The sequence below is a fragment of the Lipotes vexillifer genome, unplaced genomic scaffold (genome assembly GCF_000442215.2).
Source record: "Lipotes vexillifer unplaced genomic scaffold, Lipotes_vexillifer_v1.1 scaffold395, whole genome shotgun sequence".
Taxonomy (NCBI): Eukaryota; Metazoa; Chordata; class Mammalia; order Artiodactyla; family Lipotidae; genus Lipotes; species Lipotes vexillifer.
In genome coordinates, this window is record NW_006797390.1 from 7,001,435 (window position 1) to 7,026,242 (window position 24,808).

General features: G+C 42.0%; 1 protein-coding gene across 1 annotated transcript in view; it reads right to left on the bottom strand.

The window, feature by feature from the left end:
* Positions 1 to 11,854: 11,854 nt before the first annotated feature.
* Positions 11,855 to 24,808, bottom strand: part of KDM5A (lysine demethylase 5A) — a 77,745-nt gene continuing 64,791 nt past the window's right edge. The window contains exons 25-28 of the mRNA XM_007469469.1: positions 24,419 to 24,578; positions 23,324 to 23,544; positions 20,737 to 21,144; positions 11,855 to 13,259 (exon numbers count right to left, since the gene is read on the bottom strand). Of these exons, the coding sequence (XP_007469531.1) occupies positions 13,053 to 13,259; positions 20,737 to 21,144; positions 23,324 to 23,544; positions 24,419 to 24,578 (996 nt within the window). The 3' untranslated portion in view covers positions 11,855 to 13,052. The remainder of the gene's footprint in view (positions 13,260 to 20,736; positions 21,145 to 23,323; positions 23,545 to 24,418; positions 24,579 to 24,808) is intronic.

Sequence of the window (24,808 nt, forward strand, 5' to 3'; positions counted from 1 at the left end):
TCTAGATAGACAGGTAGATAGGTAGATAGATAGATAGATAGATAGATAGATAGATAGATAGATAGATAATCCATAGAACCTAGAGCAGTAGGGGACCTCCCTGGTGGTCCAGTGGTTAAGAATCTGCCTTCCAATGCAGGGGACGCAGGGTTCGATCCCTGGTCAGGGAACTAGATCCTGCATGCCACAACTAAGGTGCTGCATGCCGCAACTAAAAGATCCCACACGCCTCAATGAAGATCTCACACGTGTCAACGAAGATCCCACGTGCCGCAACTAAGACCCGGAACAGCCAAATACATAAATAAATATTAAATTTTAAAAAAAAGAAGAAATGCAAAGCAAACACACACAGCTAGCCCTGACACACTCTCTGCTGAGGGGAAATGTTGCCATAGTCAAGTGAATGTACAGGAATTGCCTGTCAGTAGCAGAGATGACAGTCTTATTACCTTATTACCTTGGAAAGGAATTATTACTTATTAGTTTACAAACCTGGGATGAGATACTTTCAAACTCTGAATTCTGCTTCCAGTCTCCTCTCTCGCCTTATCCTTTCTTACCACATACCAAGAAATCAATTTACTAAGCTGCCTTACCCGTCCCTAGGAACTAAAAAATAGGAACTCTCAGGATGAACGGGAAAGATAAGAAAAGAGTCATTTCTGTGATGAGGGAATCCTCCCATTTCCGCATCTGTGAATGGAGCTCGGGAATGGAAAATAGAACAATTTTTGCTGACAGCCTCCAAAAGCATGAGGCTGCAGAAGAAAAAAGAAAAACGTACAGAGAGGAAACAAATTTGCAAAGCCTCTTAATTACGCATCCTGTGAGTCTTATGAATTAAAAAATTCAAGGAAATATGATTCCTTCATCCAGAATTGTGACTTAAAGATTAAAAGAACGCTTTGCATAGACATTAAAAGGGATATGAACAATTTGGAGTGTGTTCAGAAGAGAACTACCAGTAAGATCAGGGAACTGAGAACACTAGAAATAGACTTGATGAGATTTGGAGGTTTCTGTTTCTCTAACAAGAGAAAATGTTTGTTCCAGTGAATGCCAAAGAGCAGTTATAATTATCCCAAATTGCGGCGGTCTCATAAACGTTTAGCCCAAGTGGAAAAAGTTACTGCTTTTCTTCTCATGAACATGAGAGAAACAAAGCCATAGTACTTTTCCTTTTCAATCTAACGTGAACAGAGTGAGCTTTGTTGCGCTTCCTTTCTCGGGCACTGCAGTGTGAATCTGACACAGCGTCTGGCTCACAGGGACTGTGTGAGGTAGGCAGACAGATCCTGGGGACCCCTGCCTCCTGGGGTTCACAGCTTCTGTGACCTTCTCCCCTGAAGTGTGGGCAGGGCCTGTGACTTTGAACCAGGAGAATGTGGCACAGGTGACAGGCCGTATGTGATCGCGTGTACGTGACCGTGTTATACACGATTGTGACGTCTATTTTGCTGGTCACCCCCTGCCTTGCTGGCATTGAGGAAACAAGTGGCCCCGTTGGGGAAGCGCATGAGCCCAGGAGCTGAGGATGCAGCCGACGCGACACGGAGGCCCTCAGTCCGACAGCCCACAAGGACCTAAATGTGATAACAACCACGTGGGCTTGGAAGTGATCCCTCCCCAGCCAACATCCAACAGCACCTTGACGACAGCCCGGGAGACCCCGACGTAGAGGTCAGAGTCCAGCCCAGACTCCCGACCCACAGAAACTGTGCGGTAATAACTGTGCTGTTTTATGCTGAGACGTTTGTGGTAATATCGTTACACAGCAACAGAGAGCCAACGCAGTGGGTACGTTGGTGTAAACACACACACACACACACACACACACACAGAGCAAGTAGAAGTTTGGGGATGACCACATTTACACACGCAGAGACAAGCTAGGTAGATGCTCAGATACTTTGAAGAGGGGCTTCCCTGGTGGCGCAGTGGTTGAGAGTCCGCCTGCTGATGCAGGGGACGTGGGTTCGTGCCCCGGTCCGGGAAGATCCCACATGCCGCAGAGCGGCTGGGCCCGTGAGCCATGGCCGCTGAGCCTGCGCGTCCGGAGCCTGTGCTCCGCAATGGGAGAGGCCACAACAGTGAGAGGCCCGCGTACCGCAAAAAAAAAAAAAAAAAAAAAAACTTTGAAGAGTGAATGCAGACGCTGTAGACACCTGAGAAACGTAGCCAAGAGAGGAATAATCTAAAGAAACTTGTCATTCCTCACATCAATTAATTCAAGATGGAACAAAAATTTAGTGTAGACAATAAAACTACAAAAGTACTAAGCAAAATCATGGAGGTATTTTTATTATCTTGTAGAAGAGAAAGTCATTCTAAGCATGTCAGGAAAATTAGGAATTATAAAATTAAAGAGGTTAAGTTTACAGCATGAGATTTAATAACGTCTATAAAGAAAAAATATAAATAAGGTTAAAAGACCAATAAGGTGGTCAAAATTTTGCAACACAAGACAAAGAAATAATGTCCTCAATATACATAACTCTTAAAAATCATTAAGATTCCATTGAATGCAAAACTATACAGCCATTAAAAACAATACAAATCTATATTTATTGTCATATACAAATGTTGACATTAAGTAAAGGAAGCAAGTTACAAAGCGGTACATTCATGTAAAGGTGTACATATCTGTAGATACGCATACCTAAATATACAAAGGGAGCTGTGTGAAAGTAACTTTGCTTAAATCTTAATGTGGTCATTTTTGGGTGGAGGATGACTTTTCATTTACTTATTTTTTTTAATATTTCTGAAACAAATGTGCATGTACTGTTTATTTAAAAAACAAGAAATATATTTCCCCCCAATTTTTAGAAATATTAGCGTATTTACAAAGAAAAAAATCTATATTTGGCAGAGAAGGTAGTCAGACAGCAAAACATCTGATAAAGAAACACCAATGTGAAGGATTCTTAAAGGAAAGTAACTTTATGCATGGGATCGACACAGATACTTTGCAATCATCTTTGGAGACATCATCTCAGGGAGAATGCTCTAAGAGAACTTCCATCACTGTTAATTCATGAACCAAAGGGGAAAAAGCAGACTAGAGATGTTTTTAAATAGCCTGGGGAGAGCATGGGAGGCAATTTTGAATTTGATACTACAAGGTATAAAGGGAAAATAATAGAATGGCCCATCAACTCCCATTATCAAGTTAATGATCTTATACGAGTAATGGTTACGTGTGCCAGCTAAGAGGGAGACAAAAATGTGAAAATGTGTGAAATACCCTCCTTACACACAGTTCTGAAAAAACCACCGATTCCTTATCATGTATTTAGTGCTGCGATTCTCAACCCTGGCTGCATTTTTAAAATCACCTGGAAGCTTTCTTAAAAATCCTAATGCTTGGGTCTAGAAAAGGTAAATCTATAGAAACCTAAGTAGATTCGTGGCTGCCTGGGGTTGGGGAGTGGAAACAGGGAGTGATATGAATGGGCATGAAGTTTCTTTTTGGGGTGATGGAAACACTGTAAAGTTAGATTGGAGTGACAGCTGCACAATTCTGTAAATTCACTGAAAATCCCTGACTTGTACATAAAACAGTTTCATGGTACTATACCTCAATAAAGCTGTTCCAAAACATACTCTTGCTTGGGCTCTACTCTGAGATACTGTGATTCAATTGGTCTGGGGTGGGAGTGCCAGGAATGGTTTTTAAAAGTTCTCCAGACGATTCAAATGTGCCACCACGGCTGAGAATCACCAATGCAGTGATATGAAACCACTTTACAAAATTACTTGCAGGTTACCACGGCCAGGTTCTTTGAGATGGAGCATATACAGAGCCTTGGACCACCTTTGGTTTCCACTGTCCATCCCCAACTCTACAACGGAACCTTGTCATGGTCATCACGAATGCCACCTTGCTGGGGTGACTATACAGACATATGGCTCCACTTTTAGAACGGTAGCTTGAAAGCTAAAAGGACGCATTGAATATATATGCTTAAGGTGGGTATGAAGTGCGTTGGCGTTTGTTCAGATAAATCCAATGAGTTTGAATTTGAAGGCACTCAGTCACAGCACATGAGAAAGAATATTAAACGGGAAGATGGAGGATGAAGGTCGGGAAGTAGAAATAATGGCTATCCTTAAACACTGAAAGGCTACCAAACAAGGGCAGTTCAACTAGTTTTCAGATTCTCTGAAGAATCAGGATTGCCGTGGAAGGCCACAGGAGGATGGATTTCAGTTCTCTGCAAGGAAGATCTTTACAATAATCTTGTTCTAGGCATTGTGCTAATCCTGGAAATACAAATGCGGTGACTGAGTGGCTCTCCAATGCCAGCAGGCACTGCAGTCACCTGGAGGGCTTGTTCAAACGCAGGTTGTCGGCCCCGCCCCTGGAGTTTCTGACTCAGAAGGTCTGGGGTAAAAGGTCCAAGAATCTGCATTTCTAACAAACTCCCAGGTGATGCTGATGCTACGGATCCGGGGACCACACTTTGAGAAGCTGTAAATCTAAATGTTATCAGAGCTCCATGAAAGGCCATCTAAACCAGATCAGGAGGAGAGAAGTGACGTGAAAAGACTTCTCAGCAGAGGTTTGGTGTGTGCTGAACTTTGAAGAAAGAGAAAGTACGAAGGCACAGAGTAACGTACAGGGTGAGCGAGAGTGAATGTACAGCGAGGAACACACACACAAACCAGCAGCCTCTCAAGATATTTACTGGATGTTTATTCTACACAGGGTATTGTTCTAGGTGTTGGGTATGGAGATAAAGGGAACAAAGCTCCTGCTCTCACGGAATTTATAAACAATCATGTCGCATGCTGCAAAGTCCCATGAGGGCGCAGGACAAGCTGTTGTGAGAGAACAGGGGCCTCTGAAGAGGTGGCATTCAAGCCCGCACCTCAAAAATGAGACAGAAGCCTGGCGTGTTTAGGAAATGAAAATCCACGTGTCGGAAGTACACTGGCTGAGTGTGTGGAAGCAGATGCATATGTAGAAAGATAAACACGAGCAGATTCCGTAGAACAACGCACTGAACATACCGGCTCTTTAGACGGTTTATTCTGTAGAAATTTGCAAGATCAACTGGAGATCGACCAGACTAAAGACTAGTCCGAGAAAACAGGTGAGAGTGGTGAGAACTTGAAGTGATGCATCACAACAGGAATGGAAGAGACGGAGATGAAGATGGGAGTGAACCTAAAGGATTTAGTGACCACCTCATTGCTCATGGGAAGCGAGGGGTCAGCAAGGATTTAGGATGGCTTGCAGAATTTTGGCTTGGGCACCTAGCTGTGCTTTCGGTTAGGGTATAGAGAGGAACTGGTTTGGGGGTGAGAAGGTGGTAAGTTCAGGTTTTGACACAGAGTTTGGCGTGATTAAAACAAATACAAGTGGAAATATTTACCAGTTGATTGAAGAGCAGAGCAAGCCAGCCTGGGCAGGTGATTTTGATTTGGGAAACAGTTGAATTAAAGTGTTAGCTGGCGGGGGCGGGGAACGAGGGCACCCGAGGAGATACAGGATGAGCCTCTGATGACACTGTTCGAAGGGTAAACAGAAAAGAAGACTAACGAGCAGCTGCAGAGAAGAAAAGTTAGGAAAATGTAGTGGCCAAGAAGCCAATGGAGGTCTCTCACCAAGAGAGTGGACAAGTGTCAGATGTCATATACGAAGTGGAGTGCCCACCAGACTTGGCAACATGTGGTCAGTTATGGCCTCCGTGAGAGCAGCCTCAGTGGAATGTGGAGAGGAGGTCCAGGTTACCGTAGATTGAGGGATCTTAAAGTGAGGTGGGGGGGACAAACAGGGCTTGGCTACAAAGGAAGGACCAAGAGAGCAAGAGAGGAAGACAGGGTCAGGAGCACGTCAGAGGGAGAGACCTGAGCTCATGCGCTGAGGGAGTGTGCGAGGTCTCTGAGGAGGTGACGTGGGTTGGGACTCACCGGCTCGGCCGTTTGCCTACGGTCTGTGTTGGCCAGAGGACAGACACCTGTTCTGAGACAGACGTGGATGCCGAGCCCCCCTGCTGGCTTCAGTTTCCTCCGTGTTACAGGGGAGGCCTATGCTGAGGGAAGAGAGGTGGTGGGGTGGGGACGGGACAAGAGACCATGGTCTGAAGTGTCTTTAAGAATGGAAGAGTTAGGGAGTCCGCCTGCCGATGCAGGGGACGCGGGTTTGTGCCCCGGTCTGGGAAGATCCCACATGCCACGGAGCGGCTAGGCCCGTGAGCCACGGCCGCTGAGCCTGCGCATCCGGAGCCTGTGCTCCGCTACACAACAGTGAGAGGCCCGCGTACCGCAAAACCTTAGTAGGGAAAAGATAAACCGTTTTGGTAAATGGTATGGAGAAAAATGGCTCACCATATGACAGGATAAAAGCTATAAGTCTAATACACACGCACACGCATGCGCAATGGAAGGGGTTGCTGGACCTTCAGGGCTGTTGCCCTGCTCTCAGAGCCGGCCTCCTTGAGTCAGTTTGTAGAGCTACCACCCATCAAGGCCGTGTACTTGGCAGTATTTAGCAGCGACAACATCGATGGCAGAACTGACCAGGGACGAGCTCCTGCAGGGCCAGAGTGACGGAGAAACAACCGACCACAAAGCTTAGTGCCAAGTAGAAGGGATGGCAGGGTTCAGTCAGGAGACTAAAGCCACCAGGGCCCGGGTGGCCTACTGGTCTCAGCAGAAAGCGGCCCAGAATGAGGAGGGCAGGGGCCGATGCTTTGGAGGGTGCGCGAATTTCTCACTAAGGCCAGGTAGCTACCAACTCAGGAGGAGGGAGGGGCACGGTTAGGACTGTCAGAACGTGTCTGATACATTCGTCTTACTGAATAGCACAGCAAGATACTGGTCTTGGGGCACACGTCAAAGTGCGTGATGAACTCCACAAAATTCAGACCCAAGTGGAGACCACGGGTGTGCTCACATTTTCTAACAACAGAATATTCAGTAGAGCCTGCGCGTTCCCTCCTCAGGAGTACAGAATGGGAATTTGGACTACATGTCCAAAACCTCTCTACTATCCTCCCTTCTCAATTCCATCAAAGTTTTTGTAAGAAACATCCTCAGAAACGTCTGTCTTATCCTCCTTCAAGGAGAGGGGCTGTAACTTAAATGTCTTTGTATCCACAAGAACTAACCCACACATGGTAGGAAACAGATTCCAAAAAGGGAAGTAAGCAACAGAACGTCATACAAAGAGCTAATACCCACATCAGTTCATTCCTAAATCCAACATTCTTTCTTATGTAACCCTGAAGTCCTCACCTGGGCTTTTGAATTTTTTGTTTGTTTTGAGGGGGTGTTGTTTTTGAACTACATTAGATTCTGAGCTCACCGCTATGTCCCTGGCAACTCACCAGAGTGCCTTACTACAAGGTTCACCAGCTGGAACCACCAAACCATCTTTTAAGGCTGTTTGTGGCATCTTTATTTTGCATTAACAAAGTTACATCCTGGCTCCACAGACGAGCTCAGAGAAAATCCTTGCCTAGTAAAGAAATTTCATGGGACTTTGTCACGTGGAAACATTAAATCATCTTTCTGCCTACTAAAAGCAGGGCAGAAACACACTTTAAAGAGCAAACAGGTGAGAACAATCAAGAAATTCCAAATTGTATTGTCACAGCATACAGTCCTCGAGTGTGTTCTTCTGTATTGTTCGTTCGTTGTGTTATCTGAGACTTCCCAATGCAAGGCTAAGCTTCCCATGAAGAGATTCTGGATCTTCAACATACTGGTATCAACCACAATGCCAAGGCCCCAAGAAATACGTGGTCTAAACTGGGTGGATTCCACACAACTTTTAAAAAGAAAAGAATTGGGCTTCCCTGGTGGCGCAGTGGTTGAGAGTCCGCCTGCCGATGCAGGGGACGCGGGTTCGTGCCCCGGTCCGGGAAGATCCCACGTGCCGTGGAACAGCTGGGCCCGTGAGCCATGGCCGCTGAGCCTGCGCGTCCGGAGCCTGTGCTCCGCAGCGGGAGAGGCCACAACAGTGAGACGCCCGCGTACAGCAAAAAAAAAAAAAAAAAAGAATTTGTCAATCTTACGAAATTTCACGGTTTTTTTTGTTGTTGTTGGCAAGAAAATTCCTTTCCAAGTTCAGATAACCAGTTTCTTCTTCCTCCTCTTTCCCACTAATTCTCCTCCCAACACATATATACACAATCAAACACTTCATGCTTGAGGCCAATTTCACTGCAGGCAGAACCTTAACATTTTCAGCAACGATCTGTCCCTCGCCTGCATGACCTGATAACCATGGCGATGAGCAAAAAGGGCCATTTACTTCTCTGAAGTGTAAGGTTTAGTTTGAGCTAGTTTTAAGTATTAGGAGGCCAAAGGAAAAAGGAAGTATTTCTTCATCTTTCCTGCTTTTATTACTGGTTCGCTACAAAGGGATAAACCACTTAAGAAATCAACGGTGGGGAAAATGTCTGTTGGCCATCGCTGGACTCTTGCTGAAAACAGAGAAATGTGAAATCTGCAGGAATCACTTCTCCTACTCCACGCTTTCTGAAAACACTATTCTCAGCAATGTAACAGGCTAATCACACCACTGGTGAAGTTATTTGAGGCCAGTTCTTTATTTTATAGAGAGCAAATGCACATTAGAAGCTGTTCTGCAACAGGTTAAAAGTGGCTCTCAGATCAATTACCAAAATCTACCTTTACTTGGTTACCACTTAGAGTTGCCACCAATGTGAATGACAGGGTAGGGGGGACCTGAGCACACACACAATTTAAAAAATTTTTTAGATGTAATGCAAATAACTATACCTAACATTCTTTCAGAAAACAAAAGAAATGCAAAACATGCTCAAAAAACAAGAAATCAAGTTATACTTTTCATAAGGCACCACCAAAATCCCTGGTAAATTAGAGTCCATATTATATTTAAGTGTCTCACTAACAGGTAAACAAACATGTAAGAGAATAATCAATAGGTCTTGAGGCTTACAAAAGACATTCCTGTTTAGACATCTTGGAGTATTGCAAAAGTAAGAATAAGCAGGACACATCTTTAAAAACCCGTCACATCCTTTCCCAGTGCACATCATTCGTTGCATAGTGGTGACTGGATATAATCCAGACCAAGAGAAGACTAGAATTCCAAAATATATTAATATCCATTCTTTCCTTCTCACGCTGTAAATACTAAATGCCATGGCACATCCACATTCAAAGTAATGATATGCCTTAATTAAAAACAAACAAACAAAAAAGTGGGATTTCAAAAGGTAAAAGGCAAACCAACTGCCTGCTTTTAAAAATTTATACTTAAGGACGTACTGCAAAAGCAACTTTTTACACACATATGAAGCCAGTTCATATGTGTACCTTTACTGAACCTGGTCACGTGTGGCTTAATTTGCTTAATTTTCCCACAATTTTCAAATCCCCCTTCAAATTGCCACTTTCTTCTTAAAAAGTGGATAATCCCTCCCTCTGAAAGAAGGGCTTTCTCAGTTTTCCCTTTCACCCTCCTACTTTAAGCACTGGCTGATATTCACACAAATGTACTGTAGAATTAAAATACTGCCAAGTAGGGAGCTTCTCTTACACCCACTGAATTGCATCAGAACCTAAAAATTAAGAGAAACAAACAAACAGACATTTCTTGGACACGTGTCGAAGACAAAAGTAGAGAAGTGAAGCACAGGTGAAATCGTTCTCATCTCACAGGTCAGCCCTCGCTGGGGTTTTTTGATTATTCAAGTACATCGCGGGCGACCCAGGTTTCACATCTGCCGTTTCAATTATCTGAAGCGTGACTTGCAGTAGCTGTTGTTCCATGATGCCCACGTATGAGTCAGGAAGAGCTGGGAGGCAGCAGCTCGGGAGGGAGCCTGGCCCTGCATCTCCACACATCTCTGCAGGGTCACTACAGGCAGTGAGGCCAACCCCGGCTGGAGGGACCACAAGAGAGCTGTCGTTGCACTTGCGCAGTTCCAAGGACCTACTCTTGACCTACCAGTTTTCATCTTCCTTCCTATAACCTTTGCCAAAATGGTTTATAATGAACGTAGTGAGAAATACCTTTGAAAGAATTAACGAATAAGTTAAAGAACGAGTGGTGCAGAACTGCGACTCTGAGGAGACAGGAAGGGTAAAGAAACATTTTAAATCAAGTTTTAATATGAAGTGTTACAACACCGCAGAATGGAGTCACGTTGTAAAATAAGTAATTTCCTCTAAGTGAAAAAAAAATCGTCATTTCTTTAACAGATGAATCTTAGTTCACTAATTACAAAATTACACATTTCTATATATTTTTCTTTTCTCTTTCTTTTTTTAAACTGTCTCTCATCTGTTCTCAGCCTTTGGTCTAAATGGTCAAAAGTCAGACCAAATCGTCTGTGACTTTCAAATAAATACAGAAAATCTCACAGTATCAATTAAATGATATATTTGAGTTTCAAAATGTCAGAAGATAAACAGGGAGCTATTCATGGTTAGAGAAGATAAACAGGGAGCTATTCATGGTTGGAGACTGCCTTGCGTTTTTCTCTCAGTCAAATACGCAGGCAAATACCTATTATGAACATAAATTATTCCCTAAACAGCCCTCTATCCATCCACCACACTCCAAGCAGCAGAGCACCTTAGCTGTCTTTCTCAGCACCTCATGCCCCTCCACTGATAGCTGAGGAATGAAGGAAAAACAAGATATTTTTAAATGTATTCCGGGCAGCCATCACTTAAGATTGCATTCAATTTTTAACCCACAAGCACTTGAAGACTTTTACAGAGAAGACCGAACGGCAAAAAAACATTGTGCTTTCTTCTATAATATCAACAAGATGAAATTCTTAACTAAGTAGTAATACCTTTATGTATTGAGAGACTGGCAAAAATGATAACTTATGAAACTGGTTACTTAGTTACCTTGTACTTTCCATTGAAATCTTAAATCATATACACACTTGAGATGAGATTTTAAGACCCATGCACACCAACACTTATGAACCTCTTAACAGGCCAAGACACTCAAAACGTTATATGATATTAAGGGAGAAATGACTAAAAAATAGGTAGTAGAACCGTAGAGAAAGCATTTCCAGAAACTAGATTTTATAGGAAAGGTTTTGCTTTTTTTAGTAAGATGCCTTGAGTTAGATCTCATACCCACGCAAACTGTGACTGGACAGTACATTTCACTTCTAGTTACTAGAAGACATTTCTTTAAAAGAGATCGGGGCAAAATGGGAAGACAAGACTAAAAGCTGCTCTCTGGGCCCACCCTGCTCCCCCCTTTGAAAAGGAAAACTGATGAATTTAAGTCAAACCACAGATCTTTAAACCAAAATAAAGGGACACAGGATAGTGAAGACAAAACACCATTTTTAGTTTGTTTGGTGGGTTTTGGGGTTTTTTTATCCTAAAAAAAAAAAAAAAATCAGTCCCCTTCTAATAAGAGTTTCCATACAGCTTACCTGACACCTTCACAAGGACACAGAACACAACAGGAGGGAGAACACAGCACCGTAGTTCCAAACTTTCACGTACACAACAGAGCTACCATCACAGACACAGTATGACCAGGTTTCCCCACAGAAAGGGACAAGTCCCAACACACAAACGAAATATAATTACCTATTTGAACAAAACCAAGATGGAAGATCTGGTCGGGCTAGGATGGAGAAGGAAGTGCTAACTCCTTGTACTACAAGGAAGGAATGGGATTCCTTTACTAAAAAACAAGACGAGAAAGCAAGCCCCCAAATGGATTTTTGATGCTGAAACTCTGTCATAAGCTGCTGGTAACAGAGAGAGAGAGAGAGAGAGAGAGAGAGAGAGAGAGAGAGAGAGAGAGAGAGAGAGAGAGTGTGTGTGTGTGTGTGTGTGTGTGTGTGTTCGTGTGTGTGTGTTCATATATATATTCATATATATATTCATATATGTATATTAAAAAAGGAAAAATAATCTATTTATAGAACAGTCAGTAGTCAGAGACATTTAGAAAAAAGTAAAAACAAGTCCTTTTTTCTTTTTTTAAAAAATGGATTTACTAAAACAACTTTGTCACCCAGAGGTACTCTAAGCCCACGTCCTCTGATGAAGCCACGTGCTGTGCGACAGCATGTGCCGCGGGCCACGGTCAGAAACGGCCAGTCCTGGAAACCACAGCCAGTGGGGGCCGGGCTGCAAGGCAAGAGCTGTTATTTGCTGGTCTTGCTCGGGGCCATGCCTGAAGCCTGGTGGCACCTGGTGCACTTGCGAATGAAGGGTTCCCCGAAAAGCAGGCACCGCTGTGGCTCAGTAAAACATTCTGACTTGTCTTCTTTGCTACCGCAGAAGCCTGGATCCACGTACCTGCTCTTCTTTAAAATGCAGACCCAAGGCAGCAAGACTTCTCAAAGCCAAAAAAAGCCTCGTTGCCTTGAAATAAAATCTCTTCTTCCCAGAATCCAATCTAGTCAGACTTCTGAACTAGATGCCATCCTCCTCCTTAGGAAGATGAGGTGATCTGCCTCTCAACTGGGGTTTTCTTCTTGGTACAAACAAGCACACGGAGCTGAGGTCTACAGGCTGTGCCACTACCCATGGCCTCTAACAGGACTAACTTCAGCCCTGGCCCTCTCCTAGCTGGATGTGTAGGGCGTCAAATGCCAGGGCAGAGTGGAAGGAAACTGCTACTCTACTCCTCCCCCACTGGCCTAACTAAGGAGATCCAAGTGATCAGCACCTCTGGATGGTGCTGGCTGCAAACCTCTAACTAGTACCAACTGGCCAGAAGCCGCAGCCTACATGCCCTGCCAGCACACCAATGCATTAATGCCAACCAGCCACCCTAGCACTCAAATGTCTGGCCTTAATGTGACAAGCAATCTCAGAGGAGACACGAACTGAAACACTGGCTGCTGGACTAAAGCAGACACCCTCGGCACAGATGTGCTGACAGAGAGCGCAGATCCCACGTCCATGCAAAGAGGAAGTCGGCTGGGAGGACTTGCTCAGAAGGCCATTCGTCTTTGGAAGCAACATTCTGAGTGGATGTAAACCACTCTACTGACTACGGTCTCTGTGTGGTCCGTTTTCCCCCATGTCCCAAACTAACCCAGCATCTGCTAACTGGTCTCTTTAAGATCCTCCACTGGTAGTTTGTAGCTCATTATGAAAGAAGGAGGTGGTGCTGGACCTGGGCTATCTGGCCCCTGCTTCTTTGCACAGTTTGTACAGATGTAATCTTCATTTTCAGCCATTTCTGGAGATACACCCACACAAACTTGGTGAAACCACTCATCACAGCCACCATCACACTGCACCCAGTCTACCTGTTGGAGACAAGATCAGGGAATGTTTAGGTTACATACACATTAAGCCTGGAATACAAGCAAACCAAAGAGCTTTCTTGACTTAAATGATAGCAAATAATTGGGATGCCCAGAGACAGACAATGACTTCTTATGGGGTTATTTTTTAAAGAAAGAAGCTGGGAAGTTAATACCCCCAAATTATTTTTTCTATAATATGTCCACAAAATTAGGCCTCTTAGGTACTCCATTACCTCATAAATACCTGGGGCTCCTAGTGAGGCAGAAACATGTTTGAGAAAATCTGACAAAAAAGGAACTTCTAATAGAGCAGCCAAGTAGTTTTAGCTAGTATTAACAATTTCTAGGCTCCAAGACAATGCAAGTATCAATCAAGAAGAGTACAATGTGAAGGCAATCCTGTGTATTAGCTTTATTTCAAAGAGATAAGCCAAAGTACTAAGAGCATTAAATACCTTTTTAGAAAAGCAGTCACATAGGCCACTTTTTAAACTAATATTTTTTATTCTTCTCTTCTTCCGTTACAAATACAACTCCCTATAAAAAGTTAGCAAATATCAGAGGTCAAATCTTACAAATTAGCCAATTAAAACAGTCAAAGACACAGGTCAATAGATCACTCTGAGGTTTAAAATTAAAGTCTGGGTAACTGATAGGTCGGTGGCAGATGCCAGGCAAGCTTTGACCCTTCAGAGAACATTGTGATTATAGGAGGCTAGAAAAGGCCTATTGTTTGGTGACTTTAAGCCTGGGGCATATAGTTAACAGTGAGGTGATTTGGGGCTTTCCTATTTGGCGGCTGATTGGGGTAGTTTTTACAGCTATGCCACTGCGGATTAGAACCTTTAAGATAAAAGAGCTATAACTTCACTAGCAACGAAGTCACTTACAACAATGAGCTTTGCCAGAAAACGGGGCAAAGTATGGAGTATGAAGGGATCAATTAAGTACTTCAGCACAGCTTATGAGAAAGAACAGAGAAAGGAGGTTTGGGCTATAGGGAAATGAGTCTCAGGAAAAGTGAGGAGTTTTCAAAATCTGTCCATATACTATAAAACTTATCAAAAGTGTGATACTCCTGGTTAGTAGTTTCCAGGTTTTTAGTAAAGGGTGGGAGAAATCATGTCAAAATAATCTTTTTGCTTTCACCGTTCCTAGAGTTCTGGTGTAAAATTTGAGGCAAGTCATTTAATCTCCCTAAGGCCCCATTTCTCCATCTGTAAAACAGAGATCAAGTCTTGCTCACAGGATTATTTAGAGGATCAGGTAAAATAATGTCTGGCAAGACACCTGGTCCACAGCCTGGGACACTGAAGGCACTTTTTAAGATCAGACTCCTGGCTCTACTCACTGTCCTACCTTCCACAAAACATTCTGCACCTTCAAGTAACTGCCTGCGGCACTACTTGCGTCAGAATCACCTGTTGCGTCTGTTAAAAGTGTAGCTGAAACCCATCCCAAACCCACAGACTCAGAATATCTTGGGGGACAAACCAGAATCCTGCACTGTGACCAGCTCCCAGGTAATTCTTAAATATTCTAAATTTGACCATTGCTGGCACTATGTGATCCTGCTTTCTGTAAGTTCAGAGTGACTTAATTACTTCCTAACATAAATTTTGGTTTTGTTCTGCAATTGTTTGTGTGATATTTAGCTTCTGAAGTCTGTGCAGTGAAGAAAACAACTGATCTAAATGTCCCTGCTGTGGCAAACTGTCCTGGAGACAGAAAAGGGAGACAATGACTCAAAAATACAGATGCTACCAGCTGGTGAAGATTTATAAAGTGCTAATCTGACAGGGGGTGAGCTCAGCCCATCTGTCCGGCTATTTGGAGCTAGTCAGCAGAACTGGGAGAGCTGTGCTTCTCTGGGCCGCCCAGCCTGGAGGTGCCACCCTGGTTATGACAACCCTGAGTCAACAGGTAACTACTCCTGCCTCCAGTTATCTAACCCAGTCCAGCCCCCACCGGGTAAGAGGGTTACCAATTCACCACTGTTTGCTGCCGAGAAAAGCGGCCCCATGTCTTTTAGAATCTAATTGTGTACTACAAACCCTGGCTTCCGGTCTCCCAAAATCGTATCTATTGCTGCCTTTCAAATAAGGAAGACAACATTTCCTTTTGTGATTTTGGCTAGAGGTCCATTCCTAAGCCTAGCTCTCCCACCATCCCAAAACAGTATGTAACTTTTCTTGAGATGCTATCCCAGCCTACATGTTACACAACAATTTACCCTAACAATCTAATCTAGCAGGGGAAAAATAGCCCTCTTGGACTTCCCTGGTGGTGCAGTGGTTAAGAATCCGCCTGCCAATGCAGGGGACACGGGTTCGAGCCCTGGTCCGGGAAGATCCCACGTGCCGCGGAGCAAATAAGCCCGTGCGCCACAACTACTGAGCCTGCGCTCTGGAGCCCGCGAGCCGCAACTACTGAAGCCCATGAGCCGCAACTACTGAAGCCCGTGTGCCTAGAGCCTGTGCTCCATAACATGGGAAGCCACCGCAATGAGAAGCCCACACACCGCAATGAAGAGTAGCCCCCGCTCGCCACAACTAGAGAAAGCCCACACGCAGCAACGAAGATCCAACGCAGCCAAAACGGAATAAATAAATTTAAAAAAATTATTTTAAAAAAATAGCCCTCTTTACGAATATCTTCCTATCATGTTCATCTACTTACAATCAAAATCCAGTTCTGCTTTTGTCTGGAATGTCAACTGAATCTGCAGACTATGCAGTAGCCTGAACACTCAAGAACAAAGAACTTGGCTATAACCGCACAGTAAGTTCTAAGAGTCATTTCCCCTTTCAGTATTTCTGGGAGATATACTTATCAAATCAAAAAAAAGTAATTACTGAAAAACTTCACAGCAATGAGCAGTTCAGATATTAACTGATAAGACATTTAACTATAGTAAAAATAGCTTACTGGGTTCGGATTGGCGGAAATGTGTGCTTAAATGAGAAATATAATGTTAGTTTGGCATTTCATGTTTTGCTATATGGTTTCGTATTTACATTTAAGAAAAAATATTTGGCACATTACATTTTTTGTTCATTTCTTAGCACATACTACTGCACTGGGAAAAAAGAAAGCCTCGTGATTTAGTGACAGTCTTAGCTTAGTTACCCACCTGAGCTCTTTTTATTTTGGCATTCAATCTCCTTTGCACCGAAGTTTCTTGCAAAAGCCAGATTTCAAAATTAAAACAATTTAATCAAGTATGACATATGTTCACAATCCCTGTGTATGTTTTTTTGGTGATCTTAACAATAAGTAACCAACCCTCCCAGTCTGCCCAAGATTAACAGGTTTCCCAAAACACAGGAATTGCGGTGCTAAAACCAGGAAAGTCGCAGGCAAGTTGGGACAGTTGGTTACCCTATCAGAACATCACCAGTTTATGTGTGTCTCTCATTCAGGTAATCCAACCTTTGATTACCTGTGCCAAAAGGAGATATGAATGATAAAGCCACTGATAACGCAAACACTTTTGCTGAGACAACTCTCCACAAAAATCTTTTAAAATCAGAGTGGCTGGGACTTCCCTGGTGGTGCAGTGGTTAAGAATATCCACCTTCCAATGCAAGGGACACGGGTTTGAGTCCTGGTCCGGGAAGATCCCACATGCCGCGGAGCAACTAAGCCCTTGTACCGCAACTACTGAGCCTGCGCTCTACAGCCCGTGAGCTACAACTACTAAGCCCGTGCGCCATAACTACTGAAGCCTGTACACCTAGAGCCCACGAGCCACAACTACTGAGCCCATGCACGACTACTGAAGCCCGCGCGCCCAGAGCCCGCGAGCCATAACCACTGAGCCCACGCGCCACAACTACTGAAGCCTGCATGCCTAGAGCCCACGCGCCACAACTACTGAAGCCCGTGCGCCTAGAGCCCGCTCTCTGCAACGAGAAGCCACCGCAACGAGAAGCCCATGCACCGCAACGAAGAGCAGCCCCTGCTCACCACAACTAGAGAAAGCCTGTGCGCAGCAACGAAGACCCAACGCAGCCAAAAATAAATAAATAAATTTATTTATTTTTTAAGAAATCAGAGTGGCTAACAAATAGTAAAAGTGAGAGACAGAAGTTTATAAACATAGTTTCTCTTTATTTATCGTGCCAAACTTCTTAGGGAGGTAGTAATGGGTAAGGAAAAAGCCCATAGTAAGAAGGTTAAAAAAAAGTAAAGAGGAAAAAAAATCTATTTTCATAAGGAAGATTAAATTTTTATTTTAATGCAGAAAAAATGTTACTTAAATATTAGCTTGAAAGAATTTGCTCCTTCAAGTTAACTCGTTTTACTCTTGGTACCAATAAGATTGAATGAAAGTGGCAAAGTTCTCGGAGAAAAAGATTCTGAACCTTAAAACTAATTTTTTGAAAACAGTTCTTCACTGTTATTTTTAAAATTAATTTCAACTTGAATTTGATGATGGAAGAGATAGTTTTGGGTTTTTTTAAACCTTTTACATTTTCTGATAATATTTTTCTTTTTTCTTTCTAAAACATCTTGAAATTGAAAGCTCCTCAGAATCTGCAGATTCGTAAAGAACACTGGGTCACAAATGTCTTAAGTCTATCACATCTTGAATAAGATATTTAACTTCTCAACACTTTGTGTTTCCTTATATGTAAAATAAAGATCAGATGAGATAACGGATGTGAAGAAAATGCTCTGCGACTGGAAAATACTATCTAAGTTAGGCACCCTCAATCTGACTTCCAAACCAAAGACAAACCACAGTGCACCAGGCGTATCCGTGTCAACTGCTGCTGACAGTGTACCTTCCGCCTCATGGAAACAGTCATGGAAAAGAATAATGAAAAGGATACTGGAGTAAGTAATCCCTCAAAGTGTTCTCAATCTGCACATTTTTAGGTAAAAATAATAGTAATTACTAGTTAGAATACATTTACCTAAATATAAATGAACCCAAGAAGTTGTGTGGGTTTTTTGCTACATGATATTTAAAGAACACAGACTTCCCTAAAAAACATTCTTTTCTTGTCATCCTTTTGTTCTGAAGATGCGTACCATGCATTAACTTGTTTTCCTTAGAGAAACACTATACTTCAAATTGAGAAAGTTGTAAAATTCTTTACCACGTTTCTAAAGAAACACACCTTCCATTCAGTAAAACTGGTGTCAGAAACAGACTTGGAGAACCATAAAAATTGCAAAACAGAAATGACGGGCAAAATGTTTATAATCTGAAATAATTTGTTTAAAATTAAACACATTACAGAAATACATCATTCATATAAGTGTCTTTCATGTAGCTATTGACAGGTTAAGGCACGCCTGCTCACCTGTGTATGTGTTCTGACAATTTTTGTACTAATCTTAACAAATTAATGTGTACAAATCTTTGTATGTTTTAAACAATACACATTTTCTCTAAATATTCAGCTAAATCTACTTTTGCTCCATCAAAATGCAGATGATAACTTTCCAGACTTTTTTTTTCTTGGCCATGCCATGTGGCATGCAGGATCTTAGTTCCCCAACCAGGGATTGAACCCAGGGCCCCTGCAGTGGAAGCGCTGTGGAGTCCTAACCACTGGACTTCCAGGGGATTCCCCTTTCTAGATTTTTTTTTTAAAATACCTATAATGTTAGGAGTAAATCCCAGGGTTCATCTGAAAATAATGATCACATCTTAACACTTAAGTTGCATTTTTGGTTAACTAGTGCTTTCATACAGATGATCTCACCTTACTCCTTGACCACCCTGAGAGGAAGCAGGACATGTGTTAACAATTTTATGGCAGATGAAAAAAAAACTGCCTGTAGCGTTTATATGCTACAGGAAAAGAACAGGGATAGTAGATGAACTGAACTGTATTTTACATGCTGAACAGAGGAGAGGCGAGAGGTTATTAAGTGAAAAGGAGAAAAAAAGAGAAAGGTTCATGAATGGATATAAACACTGTAGGAAAGATGATAGGAAAGCTTGAAAAAGAAACATATCCTGTTGCCAGTCCTCCAACTGCCATACAATTAGTTAAAGGAGGAAGAAAAGGGAGAAGGTCCTGCCAACACTAAGCTGCTAATACTTCAGATCCAAGGAGAAACAGCTAACCTGTCATCAGCCTCTTTAATAAACAGATTCAGATGAGAATAAACTCAAATGAAAGAGAAAAATAATACACGCACATATAATGCATCTACCAAAATGCTTCAAAATATTTATAATATAGAAAAATACTTACGAAACTAATAAAGCAGATACAAAAGTGGACAGTATGACATGATATAAAACAAACTATACAGGAAAAGAACTGGAAGGAAACACATTAAAATATTTACAGCTGTGGTCCTCGGAAAGCTGGACTAGGGGATATAAATTTTACTATATATTCATTTTCCAAAAGTGAGTAGAAAACCTTTAATAAGTATAATTTAAATACGTGTCATTTAGTTTTGCACTGTGTTTTTGTACTTGCATCTCAGTTACCGGAGGGGTGGGGATATTAGCGGAGAGCACCTGGTCTGGGAGCCAGGGTTCTACTTTCGGTTTTGCCACTAATGAGCTCTGTGACTTTGGTCACATCATTTACCTTCACTCAGTCCTGGCTTCAACATTTGTGAAATGAAGAGGCTGGACAAGGTGACCTCTTCAAGCTCTAACAAGTATTTAACTGAGGAGGAAAGTAAGGGAACAGTGATGCAGCTGTGTTTATTCTGTTGATATATTCAAATTGAGGAGCTATTAAAATTCTAAACATCAAGTGGTGTAAGGAGGTAATAAAATTAAAACCATGAATTTACTAATAATCTTGATGGGAACACTATAATAGAAACCTTCAGCCATTCAATGAACTAGGATTTTTCATAAAGTGCATCCGTCTTTCTCAGAAGTTTATAACATCAATTATTACCTTAAGAAAGACCACCATATCCTTGCTAATATTTAAAATCGAGGGCTGACATTTCAACAATAATACCTTTAAAGGTCTTTATTTTTTGTAAGAGATGTGAAAACCATCATATTCTATTTAGGAGAGTAGACATAGGGCTGGGTGTGGATAAGACACAGGCCAAAAGGGAAGATTTAACCCCCTAGTTTTAGGTCTTCAGAACTGATCTCAATGCAATTTGCCACAGCTCTTAGGATACCCGCCCAGGACTTTTCGGGCCACTGTGGTTAACTGACAAGATGTCTAGTCCCCCGAGGCACCCTGCAGGGAAGGGACACAACTGCTCTGAGCCCTGCTGCGCCCACGCACGAGACGCACCGCTCCTGGTACCACACAGCTTCTCTCTGCTCGGTCAGGACGATCACCACGTATACGATTTCTAAAACACAACATTTCTTCTACTAAAAGCCTCATAACTGAAAACGTTTCTAGAAACTGAATTAAACATGTGACGTCACAAGGCCAAACAGACCATCATTACCTCAAACCCAGGTGTGCCCGGCCGCTGCTCCACTTTCCCGCGCATACTTGGCGGGTACAGCTAGACTCACCTTGTCCTTGCAGGGCCTCTGGCAGTTCTGCGCGGCGCACACAGCGTTCTCGTCGTCAGACTCCTCTGCTCCTGACCACTCATACTTGGAGGGGATGTCCAGCACCTTCTTGTCTCTCCTCTTCTCCGAGCTCTCCTTCCCAAGTTCAACTCTGGCTGCAGCAGCCTTCTCCTTCTTTTTCTTCCTCTCTTCTTCTTTTGCTAGTTTCTTGGCCAGTTTGTTCAGCTCCTTTGATTTTTCCACACTTAATTTCAATTTCTTCTTTTTAGGTTTATCCATTTTCTTTAGCTCCTTGGGCTTCTGCTTTCCTTCGCCAAAAAGCTGTTCTTTTTCTAGCTTCCGTTTCCGTTTCTTCTCTGAAGAGTCCTTTCCTTTCATTTTTAATGGTTTCTCTTCCACGCTGTCATCCTTCGTAAGTATAAACATAGAAACAATTTTAAAGCAAGACATTTAAAAACTGTTTTATTCTCTTACATGAGGTATCAGGAATAGGCAATTTCATAGAGACAGGGAATAGAATATGAGTTACCGGGGCCAGGGGGAGGGAAATGGGATTTATTATTAATGGTACAGGGTTTCTGTTAGGAATAATTTTAAAGTTCTGGAAATGGATAGTGGTAATAGTTGTACAATATTATAAATGTAATTAAAACAACTGAATTGTATACTTGTTAACAGCTAAAATGATAAATTTTATGTTGTGTACATTATACCACAATAAATACTCTGAAGATATTTTAAGAAGGCAAATATAATATTCAAAGAAGATAACAGTAGAAAATAATGACAAGCCCTAAATAAAATATCTGACTTATTTTTAGCTTATCAGAGGGAAAAAAAGGCAAATAAAAGTGTCTGCATATATTAATATAGTCTGTAGCACCTCTACGTAACTGAGATGAAAACATACATAGAAAGCTAAATGTATACTAAATAATTATGTAATAACTCTTTGGGTCTCCGTTTACCAGTACTAAAGTTCTTTATTAACTGAGTAAGTCCTTGGTGGTTAAGAAGTTATCAAAACTGTCAGCAAAACACAAAATTTTATCCATGATCTCATTACAAAGGGTATGTAGTGACTTTCACAAGAAAACAGTTGCTGTCACGAAGCAAAAACACTTGCCTTTTTTTTCCTCAACTGTCTAATATTGTTGCTATTTATGTGCCAAGGTAGTAAACATTAAAGATTTTAATAGTAAAAGTGTGTCCAGTAACAGAAAGAACAAGGGGTAAGGTAGAAAAAGAAATATTGAAAAACGTAAGCTTGATAATTACTTAAGAAATAACACTTGAGAATAGATCTAGGTGGATAGATCTAGAGTCTGTCACACAGAGTGAAGTAAGTCAGAAAGAGAAGGACAAATACCGTATGCTAACACATATATATGGAATTTAAGAAAAAAAAAAATGTTATGAAGAACCTAGGGGTAAAACAGGAATAAAGACAGAGACCTACTGGAGAACAGACTTGAGGATATGGGGAGGGGGAAGGGTGAGGTGTGTTAGGGCGAGAGAGAGACATGGACATATATATACTAACAAACGTAAGGTAGATAGCCAGTGGGAAAAAAAAAAGAAAAAGAAATAACACTTGAGAATTTATTTTCCCACAGATGTGATACTGGAATATCTTTGACAGGAACCTCAGAATCTGCAGATTCGTAAAGAACACTGGGTCACAAATGTCTTAAGTCTATCACATCTTGAATAAGATATTTAACTTCTCAACACTTTGTGTTTCCTTATATGTAAAATAAAGATCAGATGAGATAACGGATGTGAAGAAAATGCTCTGCGACTGGAAAATACTATCTAAGTTAGGCACCCTCAATCTGACTTCCAAACCAAAGACAAACCACAGTGCACCAGGCGTATCCGTGTCAACTGCTGCTGACAGTGTACCTTCCGCCTCATGGAAACAGTCATGGAAAAGAATAATGAAAAGGATACTGGAGTCTAACGCCAGAGAGAGAAGCCAGGTCTCCGTTTTTACTCCACGTGTGACCTCAGGCAAGTTTCTACGGCTCTGACCCTTATTTCTTCACAGGTAGAATGAGCTAGATACTCGCCATGTCTATCCTTTCCCCCTCCCCCTCAGGATTACGGTGAGGATGAATGTGATCATGGCTAGAACAACATGTATACACTGTATAAATAAGAAACTGTGTGATTTATAATTGTATAAAAGTGTGTAAATTGTATAAATGTATGTGGACTCCCCCTCCCACCCAATCCATTTCTATTTAACCATTCCCTTGCTTCCTGTTTTCAACCACTATATTGCCCCCTGCCTAACTTTTGGGCCTTTCACCAGTGTGAGTCTGGGCTAAGGAAGTTGTTCTCAACTTGTGAATTACAGTACCTCCCTTTCTTTTCGGCAGAAATGGCCTTTTTAAAAACTGAATATTACATAAAATCTCAATAAAGAAAACCACAAAGCAGAACTACTTTGGCTTAATGAGAAAGTAGGACAATCAGAGTACTACACACCCAGCCACCCCTTGTGGCAATCTGTGGTACCTCCAAGGAACTTGGACATTCTACGTGGTTTTAAAACCACTGTAAGTAAGCTTCAAATCCATACCTCCATGATATGCAGGAATCTGTCTTCAGAGGGTGGGTGTGTGGCCTGCAAAATCCGCCATATGTGTTGAGTCTCATCCAGAGACACCTCCAGGAGATCTCCAACCATCATAAGTTCTTCCAGCTGGGCTTTAGCTCCAGGCGATAACTCTAGCACCGGAGGCTCCAAACTACGGGGCACCAGAGGGCCCTTCCGAGGTTGTTTCCTTGGGGTGTTAGAACCTTTCCCCCAAAATATAAGACAAAAAAAATGAAAACTATTGAAAAAATGTAATGTTTTGAAAGTAAATATTTAGAAGAATGGTCCCTCCTCCTCCAACATTTAATTTAGAAGTTTGGGTTCACTGCATCAGTATGAAAGTGAAAATAAAATTTTAAAAAATACAGAACAGAAAGACCTAGAATTCTAATGACCACTCTAAAAAACTGGTTTAGAGTTAAAAAAAAAAACAGGTTCCTTATTGATTCTTTACCTTGTGACTGGAGGGGAAGGGGAATGGGAGAGAATCTCCTACCCCATGCTCTCTCCATTTCAGAGAATACCAAAAGACTAAGCATATAACTGCCCCATATGAATATTAACAAACAGCAATAATATGCTGTTCCATAAAATCCTGAATTTTACTGTGAAGAGAGAAATACTCTCCTTTTCCCAGAGGTGTGACCTAAAGCAGTCTGACTAATTTTCACTAGGGACAAAGAAAGTGAACATAATAGAGAAATTACTTACCAAGGGATGAAAAACTAACAAAGCTTTTCAAAACCAGAATGAATATTCTTAAATAGCAGCAAGTTCCTCAACAACCGGTAATAAACAAACAGAGGATAAATAACTACCTATCAGGGATTTGATCAAAATAAAATGGGACTAGAATGGGGCCACATGGCCTCTAAAGTCCTTCTAATTAGGATTTAATAATTCTATGGAAATTTTCAGGTTATGACCTAATGACAGAAGAATGCTAACAGAGACCGGCTTTTCCAGAGTTGCACTTTTTCAGGTTCTACCGCATTTCACTGCCAGGGTTTGTACTGAAAGAGATTCAGTATGGTTTCAGGCTTCTCTTCTCCATACCGCTACCAAGGGCCGTAATACCTTGAGAACAGCTCTTAGAAGCAGACGAATAAGCATGCTCAGCACAGAAGGAGGGTGCCGTCCACATGTGCGTGACCACCTCCTCGGACTTGATGGGAATCTCTTCATCACAAAAAAGGCTGGGCTCCAGACTGCTGGAGGATTTCACACTGGCTGTGTCCTGTAGAAGAAACGAAGCGGGCATGGAGAATTAGAAACAACTTATCCCGTGACAAGAATCTAAATACAGGCTTTCAGGTTAAAGTTTCTAATATAACACAGTATATCTATTTAAAAAAATAAATAAATAAAAGATCTTAAAATTAAATATATGGTATTTAGTAAGACAGAAAATGTCCATTGGAGAAAAAAACAGAAATCACCAGAGTTTCAAGCCAAAAGGGAAAGAAT